Source organism: Garra rufa, chromosome 9, assembly GCF_049309525.1.
Source record: "Garra rufa chromosome 9, GarRuf1.0, whole genome shotgun sequence".
Classification (NCBI taxonomy): Eukaryota; Metazoa; Chordata; class Actinopteri; order Cypriniformes; family Cyprinidae; genus Garra; species Garra rufa.
The window spans coordinates 34,207-46,667 of record NC_133369.1 but is presented as its reverse complement, the minus strand read 5'-3'; the positions used below and the strand labels follow the sequence as shown (position 1 = coordinate 46,667).

The 12,461-nt window shown below is 28.5% G+C and overlaps 1 protein-coding gene across 1 annotated transcript; it reads left to right on the top strand.

Annotated features, from left to right (window-relative positions):
* The first annotated feature begins 484 nt into the window (after positions 1-484).
* On the top strand, positions 485-10,811 carry LOC141343012 (G patch domain-containing protein 3-like). Its single transcript, XM_073847606.1, has 7 exons — positions 485-869; positions 2,256-2,746; positions 4,418-4,592; positions 7,117-7,176; positions 7,282-7,403; positions 8,406-8,533; positions 10,498-10,811. Exons 1-7 carry the CDS (start codon positions 500-502, stop codon positions 10,679-10,681), a joined length of 1,530 nt encoding a protein of 509 aa, XP_073703707.1. The 5' UTR covers positions 485-499; the 3' UTR covers positions 10,682-10,811.
* Positions 10,812-12,461: the final 1,650 nt, after the last annotated feature.

The window sequence follows — 12,461 nt, the reverse complement described above, 5'->3', positions numbered from 1 at the left end:
TGACTGAAATGTACATTACATTTACTTTTATTTACATTATTATACCTTGAAGTTTAAGTTTAAGTCAGTTTGGATAGATGTACATTTAAATTAAATATAAATACCATGCTATTTAAATATGGTACAGTAACAATATACAAGTATATTTCAGAATTTTTGAAAACTCACAATTAAGATGTTTTTAAATGTTTTATTTCAATAGAACAGTAAAACATGACGTGTTAAATATCAACAAAGACAAAAAAAATCGAAGTTGTAAATAAAACATTATTAAAGTAACTACGTTTTGCGGGGGAAAAAAACAATTTTACGCCATATTCATTAATATATTAATATTATTATATTATTGATTGCCATTTTTTGTACTTATTTGTAAAATTCACTACCAGTTCTTGAGTTAAAAACAATGTTTTTTTAGTCATTTGTACTTTTATGTTGATACGACTTCCGCGTTGTGCGTGTCAGAGCCGGATGTGGATTCGGCTTTACAGTCTCAAATATGGCGGCGGCGTCGGAAGAGGTAACGTATTTCGTTGTAAACAACATTCCTGTCAGCTTCCGATCCGCAGATCTGAGGAACTATTTCAGTCAGTTTATCGAGAGTAAAGGATTCGCGTGTTTCCATTATCGCCATCGGCCAGAGGTTCGAGTGCAGAGCGCGGGGTTTAGCGGATCCAGTGAGCGGACGAGCGGTTCGGATGGTTCTGAGGGGAAAACAGCGGGTTCGTGTTGTTGTGTGGTGTTGGTTCGCTCACAGGAATCAGACAGATTCATGAAGATGTATTTGGGGAACCAGTGGATCGACTCTAAAGGAAACTGGCTGAGAAGAAAGTGTTCGATCCGAAGAGTCAAAGTATCAGAGGAGGCTGGTGAGTGCGATGCCAAAATAAAAGTCCCTCCGTATGAATATAATGTTTTGGACAGTAAATAGCAGTTGTTTATATTTCTAATTTTCCTGCCAATATATTTACTGGACCCAATACTAAATAAATACTTGTGAATAAATCGATGCACTTTCATTTAATGTTTACGTTTGTATTTTTTTTTTATTATTAAAATAATAAAGAGTGCAAATGCAGTTTTCTCTTTTTTTATAATTAACATTAATGACACAGTTTTTTTCATAAATTTGGATGGATAATAATTTTTCATAATTTTATCTTTACATTTAATGTTTAAATGATAAATTGTAAAAAAAATTTTGTTTACCTTTGAATATTTTAATATTAAAAGAATGTAATTGTTAACACAAGATTATACGTTAAAATGTATCATTTTATATTTACATATTTTTAAAAATATAAGTATTGTAAGTTTATAATATACATAATATAAGTTTAAACGTACCATTTTGTATTTACATTTTTATAGTAAAATTAACAAATCATAAATGGAGTTTTTCATAAAAATAACAATTTCATAAATTGTGGTTTATTTACATTTATGTTTTGTCATTTAAGATTCATCATTTGTTTACATGTATATATTTTTTCTTGCATTTATGTATACGGTTTACATTTATTTTATAATTAAAATGAAAAAAATATTTTTTTTGATAAAGATATTAAGTAATTAAAAAGATTTTTTATTTAAATGTGTACTTTCATTATATAAGTAGCTAATTTTAAATATAATTTTAATAAAAGTAAATTAAATGTGTATAATTATCATTTTGTTTTATGGTAAAATTAACTAATTTCATAAATAACAATTTCATAAATTGTCAGTGTGAAATAATATTCATTTTAGATTTAGACTTAGATTAAAATACGATTTATTTTATGTATACATTTATATTTTGTAAGTAAAATTAACAGTTATAAATGTAATGTTTAATGAATTAACAATAATCATTTCTGTATTGAAAATGAAAATAATGTAATTTTTAATATATTAAAAAGTATAATTTTATGCATACATTAATTATAATTATTTATAAATTTGTGTTTTAAAAAATGCAAATGTGGTATGTATATGAGACTTTATGAGCATTTAATGTTGTTAGACAAGCAAAAGTTCTTCTAAATGTTTTGTGAAGGTGTTGAAGGGTGAACTTCAACTTGAACTATTCAATTGCAAAGGGAAAATGGGAATTATGGTTAAGGGGTCAAGGGTCATCACCTGCTCACATCACACCCTGAAAGATTAAAAATGTCTTTTAGAATCTGTCTAAATGTCCTGATGTTGAGTAAACTGAATGTCAATGCATCGAGGTCCAGATTGTTTTATAATCATATTTGAATCTGTGTTTATAGATCATAATTCATTCCCGTACAAGACGAAGGCCGAGATGAGACGCCACGTCGCCCAATCAGAGCATTTCTCCATGTCGGACCTCAAGGGCCTGCCGGAGCTCAATCCGCCTGCGCTCATGCCGGCCGGGAACGTCGGCACCCCTGTGACCGTTTTCCTGGAGCTCATCCAGTCCTGCCGCCTCCCGCCGCGGCTCATCCGCAAACTGGGTCTCACGTTTCCTAAGACGGGCTCGAATCGCCGATACGGGAACGTGCCCTACATGTATCGCAACTCGACCGTCATGCGTCCCAAGGAGGAGAGCGTCTTCACTGCGGGCGGAGTCGAGATTTCAGGGCCCGGCGGTCTGGACACGCCCACAAACTCACAAACACTAGATAAAGACACGCCCACTTGCTCGCAAACAGTAGATGAGGACACGCCCACTTGTCCACCTGTCAATCAAGAGTCACAGGAAGAAGAAAGTGAAGAGGAGCTGTCAGGCCCTGATGATGTGAGTTAGGGCTTAAATTAAAAATTTTATTAAATTAAATTATTAAAAACAAATAATTTTAAATAAATTTTTTATGAGAGAAAAAAAATTCTTATAAATTATTAATATTTTATGTTAAAATGTATATGTTTTTAAATAATTAAAATAAAAAGTATAACATTTCAAGTGTTAGTATTATTGAAGGAATATGTAAACATAATAAATAAACCAAAACTTATAAAATTGTATATTTATAAACTGTTTATAATTTATATTTATTCAGTAATACTAATACTTGAAATGTTATACTTTTTATTTTAATTATTTAAAAATATATACATCTTAACATAAAATAATACATTTTAATTTATAAGAAAAAATAAATAAAACAATTTAAAAAATTATAATAAAAATGTAAAAAAAAATGAACGTGAATATAAAATAAATCAGAATTTATAAACAATTATATTTACAATTTGTTTAATTTATACTTTTTATTTTAATTATTAAAATATAAACAAAATAATACATTTTAATTTATAAGGGAAAAATGTCAATACAAAATACGTATACATTCATAATTTATTTTTAATTATAAAAAATTGAATGTAAAATCAAGTAAATCAGAATTTATGAAAAATCATATTTACAATTTGTTAATTATATAATGAAAGTATGCATTTAAATTTTAGTTTTAATGTATCAAAAAATACCTTTATTTTAATTATAAAATGCACAAATGTAAAGAAAATGTTTTTTAAATTTTATGAATTTTAAACATTAAATGATAAGTCTTAATAATTCACAGAAAAATTATAAATAAATATAAAAATAAACCACAATTTATGAAATTGTAATTTTATGAAAAACTGCATTTATAATTTGTTTATATTTCTTCAATACTACTAATACTTAAAATGTTATACTTTTTTATTAAAATTTTTAAAAAAATATATACAAATATAAAAATAAAAGAATACATTTTAATTTATGAGAAAAAATAAAAATGAAAATACAAAATAAGTATACACTTTATTTATACAATTTAACGTGAATATAAAATGAATCAGAATTTATGAAAAATTATATTTACAATTTGTTTAATTTATACTTTTTAATTATTAAAAAATATATATAAAAAATATAAACATAAAATAATAAATGTTAACTTATGAGGGGAAAAATGTAAATACAAAATATGTATACGCTCAGTTTGTTTTATTTTCAATTATAAAAAAATTAATGTAAATAAAAGAATCAGAATTTATGAAAAGTATACTTACAATCATAAATTTTATCATTTTGTTCACAATTGTGTATTTTATATTTAAAATTTAAATATTTATTTTTGATACATTAAAATGTATTATTTCATTCTTAACAATTAACAAATTGTAAAAATAATTAATTTATATTTGCATTCATTTTTTTATAACTAAATTTTTATTTTTTTATAACTAAAAATAAAATAAAATAATTACATGTAAATTTTTATGCTAAAATGAACAAATTCTAATGATACAGTTTTTAATAAATTATGATTGCTTTTATGTTTATATTTTTTGATTAGTACAATAAAAAAAATTCACAATTAATCATTTTAAAAATATATATTTTACATTATTTATGTAATTTATATCAAAATAAATTTTTATAAAATTAATAAATATACTGAATGTGTGTTTTGGGCAGGACGATGACCGCTGTGAGGAGTGGGAGCGTCATGAGGCCCTTCACGAAGACGTGACCAGTCAGGAGCGCACTAAAGAGAGGCTGTTTGAGGAGGAGATTGAGCTCAAGTGGGAGAAGGGTGGATCGGGTCTCGTTTTTTACACAGACGCTCAGTTCTGGCAGGAGGAAGAAGGAGGTACCGTGTGCTTATTGTTTTCATTCACAAACCATTTCAGTTTTAATAAAATTGCTGAGCACATCCAGTATATTGTAATCTCACTTTATACAAAATAGAGATGTGCCACATCTGGAGCTGTGTTTTGAGGTCAAATTGAATGAATTAATTGGGAAGCTCAACAATAAGGTTATTGTTGGTCCGGTAGTTCAGGAAAAAAATTAAAATATGTATAAGTGTATATAAATATGTGTGTGTGTTTTTTTTTTTTCTCTCTTTAATTAAAATGTATTATTTTATGTTTAGATGTATTCTTTTTTTAAGAATTAAAAGAAGATACAATTTCAAATATTATTAATATTGAAGAACTATAACCAAATTATAAAAACAGTTTTCAAAAATTTACGAGTTATTTTTTTATATTTACATTTTGTAGATTATAAGTGTATTAGGATTAATCATTTTATGTTTTTGTTTTCTTCAACAATTAATATGTATTATTTTATGTTTAGATTTATTTATTTTTTTAATAATTAAAATAAAAAGTTTAAACCTTCCAAGTATAAGTATTACTGAAAAAATATAAATGTAAACATATTTTTACAATTTTTATTTTTTAGAATTTTGTAATTGTTATTGTATTTTTTAGAGGTAAAAAAAATACTTTTTAATACATTGTAATTAGGGCCGGGACTTTAACGCGTTAATTAAGATTAATTAATTACACAAAAATAACGCGTTAAATTTTAACGCATTTTAATCGCACTTAATTTTGCACCGCGGAACGTTTCTCACTGGATGAGTTTCAGTGGACCGATTATACTGGAGCACCAACTAGCGTTTATGCGCATATCACCGCAGCACATCGAGCCTCAAGTATCACCTCAATGCTTTTACAGAAGGTCTACCTACCTATAGGGTACCTGAATTTCTGAAATGTAGGCTAGTATATTTCTAAATATCCCAGTGTTTCCTCTACCATTATCTTAGGAGGGCGCGTTTACAATGTGAAAGAAAACACGGACTGGATCGCGGACTCCATTCATAAAAAACGAATTTACTATAGCGCGGAATACCACGTAAATTCGTCGATTTTTTTATTGATAAATCAAAAGTTGGTCTGTCACTTAATTCAAATCGCGATATGGACTAGTGTCTGTGAAAACTGAAATGCAAAAAGACCGTTTTAATATGAATCCTGCATGTACGGTTTGCCTCTGTATGTAACATGTTAGAATGGCAGAGACGCGTTTTTTTTTTTTTTACTGCACGCGTGATGCTCCCGTTAATTTTTGGCATTTGCATCTCAAATGAACAGATAGACTCAATCTCCAAAGCTACTGTCAGTGTCACTTTTACCGTTTCATTTGAGAAAACTAGCATCATATCATACTTTACACACAGAAACTTCACGGCAACCTGTCAAAATAAAAGTACGGTTTAACATGAAACAGAACAATATTCCTATTTAAATAATTGACAAAAAACAATATATATGATAAAAAATAAATATAACAACAAGATTAACCGCTTAATTGTAGAAAAAAAAATACTACGATTATTATTTAAATGTTAAATTATTATTATTTATTGATTTTAACAGCAAACCTCTTGTTTGTTTGCCAAAAATTTAAAAGGTTTATTTTTCATTTGATTAAAAATAAATAAATGTTTATGCTTTCATTTGATTATGAGAAAAATTAAAACACAAGAATTTCTTTAAAAAAAAAATAGCAAAAGATTGTAAAGCCCTATTGTTCAAAATGTTAAAATAGAGAGTTTTGGATTTATTTTTTCACTGAAATAAATGTTTTATGTTAAATAAACGTTATTACACAAAGTAGGGTAAAGTACCGAGAAAAAAAGTATGGAAACCTAGGGGAAACACTGTATCCTATTGCTACACTTAATGGCAATATTGCACTGGTCTGTTGGACTTGGTTGAACAAAAATAAACAATATTTTGTTGCTTAAGTTTATGTATTCAGTCATTACTCAATGGTATACTAAAAATCCATATGAAAAAACTTACTTCTCACTGTTCTCAGGTCAAATATTTATATGCGATTAAAATGCGATTAATTTCGATTAATTAATTACAAAGCCTCTGATTAATTAGATTAATTTTTTTAATCGAGTCCCGGCCCTAATTGTAATACATGTATGATTTTATTTACAATAAAAAAAATTATAAATGAATTTAAATTAAGATTTATTATATTGTATTTTTATATTGTACGTTTTACATATTTAATTTAAAATGTTATAAATTTGTATTAAAATAAAATTATTATCATACATGTTCATATTGTGAATTAAACAGAGTAAATATCATAAATATAAATTAGGAAAGTTGTATATAATTATACAAGAAACTCAATCAAAAATGTATTCATTTACTGATAAAAAAAAACATTTCTTGTTGCTTTTATCAAGATTATCCCAAAAGATGCTCAATGTGTGCTCATTAACTCCAGCACGTATTTATTAATTGTTTGATGTGATTGCCTCATGTTGCTCATGTTTTCTCTCTGATGTTGTCCAGATTTCGATGAGCAAACAGCAGATGACTGGGACGTGGATATGAGCGTCTACTATGACAAAGGTAAACGTGTTCAGATCATTATGAACACTGTGATGGAAGAACAGCATCAAACATGCACTGCGTTAATGTGAACGTCTGTAACCGAGTTAAATGTTCTCTCCTCAGATGGAGGCGACATGGATGCTAGAGATTATGTGGAGATGCGCTCTGAGAAGAGGCTGTGGGACGGTCTGGAAGGATTGCCGGGACGCCAGCAAAAAATCGGCAGCTTTGAGAGGTTTACAAAGGTTCGGATGCTTTTAGAGTTCATTGCAAGATTTAGCATTTTATATTTACATTTAAATTTGTAAATCTAAACTAAATTTAAATTTAAAAGTATAAATCTAGTTTTTCATTTTATTTTTATTTTTTTATCATTTTATGTTACATTTTTTTTTATTTTATTAAAATTTTAAGTTATTCATTTGTTTACATTTATTTTGTAGCATTAAATTGTTAATGAAAAAATTACATTAAATGTCAATAAATTGTTAATGTATTTTTTTATAAATTAAGGTTTATAGTTTTAGTTTATTTGGCTCATATATTTGTTTTTTTTAAGTTAGGAGTTATGATTTTTTTTTTACCTTTATTTTGTAGAATTAAAGTTAAAAATTGTTAATATATTTTGTTAGTTTTAAATTAAGTTATAATATAAAAATTAAAAATATATATTTAAATAATTATTAGAAAATATTGACAAACTTTATAATATAACAAATGATTATTAGTGTTGTTTTATATGGTATATATATATTTGTTTATTCTCCCTTTTCTGTTCCTATTTTCATTTTAATTTTTTTATTGTTTTATTTAATTGCATGAATACTTCTGTATTGTGTATAGAAATTATTAATTGTATATTGTGAATATATACAATATATATATATATTTTTTTTGTGTGTGTGTGTGTGTGTGTGTGTGTGTTTATAATGAATTAATCATTTCTTTACATGTAAATATAAAAATGTTAAGTACAGATCTAAAAGTTGTATATTATACAGAAGACATAACAATGTATTTTGTTTGTTTGTTTATTTTACAATAATGAAATTGGTTCTTCCATTGACTGCAAAGCAATTTGCAAAGGGTTTACCATGGTTTTTGTATTTGACAAATGTTCTATTCAGGTTTTAGCATTGCAACACTAACAAAACTGACTTTTGATAAATGCTTTTTGCACACTTCAAAGTGTGAAGCATCAAACATTAAAATGCTTAAAGCTGTGTGTGTGTGTGTGTGTGTTGCAGGGAGTGGGTCGGCGTGTGATGGAGAAGCAGGGCTGGAGGGAGGGAGAAGGGCTCGGGAACAGCCAGAGGGGAATGGCGGAGGCGCTGGACAACGATGGCCAGCATCCCAACTGCAAGAGAGGCTTCGGGTGAGTCATCACTTCATTGATCTAGCCATTCACAGAAGGAACGTGTGCTTTTACATTTCTAGCTTCATGAAATGTGTCCAGTTTAGTCCAGGGTTCTCACAGTCATTGTAAATCTGGAAAAAAATATATTTATATATAAGTAAGTGTGTGTGTGTGTGTGTGTGTGTGTGTGTGTGTGTGTGTGTGTGTATATTTATATAGAGTCAAGCGCAGAATTGTTCATACCCCTGGCAAAAGTTACTAAGTTTTTTTTTTTGACCGTAAATGACACAGGCTTCTCCCAAAAGATAATAAGACGAAGTACAGGAGGCATCATTGTGGAAAAAAATATTTCTCCGCTTTTATTTACATTTGAACAAAAAGTGGCATGTCTAAAATTATTCATAGCCTTCTCAGTAATCAATAGAAAAGCCTTTATTGGCGATTACAGCAATCAAACGCTTCCTATAATTGGTGACCAGCTTTTTGCATGTCTCCACTGGTATTTTTACCCATTCATCTTTAGCGATGAGCTCTAACTCTTTCAGGTTGGAGGATCTCCTTGCCATCACCCTGATCTTTAGCTCCCTCCACAGATTCTCAATTGGATTTAAGTCAGGACTCTGCAAAATCAATGCTTTTGTCTGCTAACCATTTCTTCACCACTTTTGCTGTGTGTTTTGGGTCGTTGTGGTGCTGAAATGTCCACTGGTGCCCAAGTTTCTCTGCAGACTGCCTGATGTTGTTGTTGAGAATCTTGATGTAGCGCTCCTTTTTCATGATGCCGTTTACTGTGATTAGGTTCCCTGGTCCACCGGCTGAAAAACACCCACAAAACATTAGGTTCAGCACAGGTGTCCCTTTTGGCTTCCGACCACATCCTCTGAGATTTTTCACAGTGTGGAGCGTCTTGTATTCTTTAATAATACTTTGCACTGTAGCCACTGGAACTTCAAAACATTTAGATATGGTCTTATAGCCCTTTCCTGACTTGTGAGCAGCCACAATGCGCAGCCGCAGGTCCTCAGTGAGCTCCTTTGTCTTAGCCATGACTGTCCACAAACCAACAGCAGAGAGCTTCTGTTTTTCACCTGTTGAGTTGATTAAAACAGCTGTTCCCAATGAATCAGGGTAATTAGGATGCTTTAGAACAGTTTGGACTATTTGGAATGGTACAGAACTTTGGATTTTCACATAGACTGTGACAGTTTGCAAAGGGTATGAATCATTTTGGACATGCCACTTTTTGTTCAAATGTAAATAAAAGCTGAGAAAATTTTTTCCACAGTGATGCCTCTTGTACACCGTCTTGTTAACTTTTGGGATAAGTCTGTGTCATTTCTGGTCAAAAAAAAAAAAAGCTGGTTGAATAAAAGTAACTTTAAGTTAGAATTTGCCAGGGGTATGAATAATTTCGGGCTTGACTGTGTGTGTGTGTGTGTGTGTATATATATATATATATATATATATATATATATAAGGTTTGAATGTTTAAATGCTGTTCTTTTTAACTTATTTATCAAAGAATCCTAAAAATAAGCAAATAATATTAAGCATCACAACTGTTTCCAACACTGATAATAAATCAGTATACTACAATGATTTCTGAAGGATCATGTGACACTGAAGACTGGAGTAATGATGCTGAAAATTCAGCTTTGCATCATGGAAATAAATTCTATTTTAAAGTAAAATTAAATAGAAAACCATTATTTTAAATTGCAATAATATTTCACAGTATAACGGTTTTTTTTAATCAAATAAACAGCCTTGATAAGCAGAAACGTCTCTTTTAAAAAGCATTAAAAACTTATATACATGGACATTTATTGGTCAAAAAGTCTAAGAACTCTGTAAATGATTACTTCTAAGCTACATTAATAATACAACTTTCTATATTTGAAGTGGCACTTATTTAATAAATGATTTCTACTCAGTGTTTTTGTGCTTATGACTGATGCGTTTGATTTCATATTTGTTTGCAGGTACCATGGAGAGAAGCTCAACTCATTTCTTCCTAAGAAACCCAAAAAAGACTTTCACATCTCAACAATTTATGATGAACCTAAAGACATTGATAAAGGCGATGAAGTGCTGCGGCGTCAACCCAACACCAGCATGAAGTACAGACACTGGCGGCCAGGGGGCAACGCTAAACCCAACACATAACCACTGATCACTAGTGATATTCACTATTAGCACTGCCTATTTATTATCTGCTTAAAACAATGAAGGCTTTTACACGGCTGTACATCATTTTTCTGTGATTTTTGTATTAAACCTTTTCAACAGAACAGAATAGACTTTAGTTTTCTTTACTTTATGATTTTTTTATGTGCCAACATCATCATCATTACATGGTAGAATGCAATGTGTACAGAAAGTATTATATTACTAATTATAATTAATAAATAATAATTATTATATTTTTTATACTTTTCCGATTTTATATTTTTATTAATTTTTTCATTATTTTTATCTTAGGCATTTAGGATTGCTAGAATCAATGCTAGTTCTTTAAGTTCTTTATTTTATTTTTGTACTATTTTTGCTAACTTTAATCACATGCTCTAATTGCAGCCAGCCTAATCTTACATGGGACTTTTGTTACAAGACTTTAATCTGTCCTCCTAATTATATTTACAATACTTATTAATATAATAAAATAATAATATAATAATTATTATAATTGAATTAAATTCTAATTAAATTAATAATAAAATATTAACAATTTAATAATATAATAGTTCAGTAAATTAATTAATTTATATATATATATATATATATATATATATATATATATATATATATATATATATATATAAGGGTTTTTTTACATTTGAATGTTGTTATTGCGTGAATACTTGTGTATCATCATTCCTTTTATTATTTGTTTTTATTTAATTTTTATCTTAGGTATATTACAAGACTTTTATCTGTCCTCCTAATTATAATTATAATACTTATTTTTATTAATATAATACAATAATTTTTAAATTTAAATAGAATTATAATTACTTTAATAATACAATAGTTTTTTTATTATTTATTCTCCCTTTTTTTTCCCCTATTTTGCGTTTTTGTTATGTACAATTAAAAACTTGCAATATTTGTGTATCATCATGATTAATTATTTTATTTTTTGTGGTATTTGGGATTGTTGTGTTGGAATTAATAGTTAGTAAAAAAACTAAAATTAATATTTTTGAAAATGCTTGTTTTGATATATCATGTTTTGAAGAAGTTGAATCACATGCTCTGATGGCAGCCAAGCTGATATTACGTGGGACTTTTATTACAAGACGGGACTTTTATCTGTCCTCCTAATTATAATTATAAAACTTATTTATATAATAAAATAAATAATGATAATGATATAATAATTATTATACAATTTTATTTTATTATGTATTCATTCTCCCTCCTTTTTGTATTTTGCATTTTAATGTAACTATTGTTTGAATACTTGTATATTTGTATATCATCGTTATTATTTTATTTTTGGCATTTGGGATATGTTGGAATTAATAGTTAGGAAAAAAACTTTATTTTTTTAATTCTAAAGGTTTTAAATAAAAAAAAAAAGTTTGTTAAAGGATAACTATTGCCAAAATGCAACCTGGGCTGTTTTTTTTTTTACTGTAAACGAGACAAACTTATATCTAAAAGCATAATTACGACAAATGAGCCGTTTTTGAGATTGACCGTGATTTCGTTTTGTGGTCAATGGCCGGTGAATGGGAGAACTAGGGGCATAACTTTGAGCGCATCAAAATCGATATTTTTACAACACTAAGAAGGCTCGACACACCATGAAACTTTGCTGGAAGTATCGCCTGGGTCTCTACACATGAACTCCAGCATTGAGAACATTGTTTACTAAAAAGAAAGGTTTTGAACAACTCACTTTCACTGTTTGGGTTTCCGCTCGCGGCCGTCTTGCCAGTCA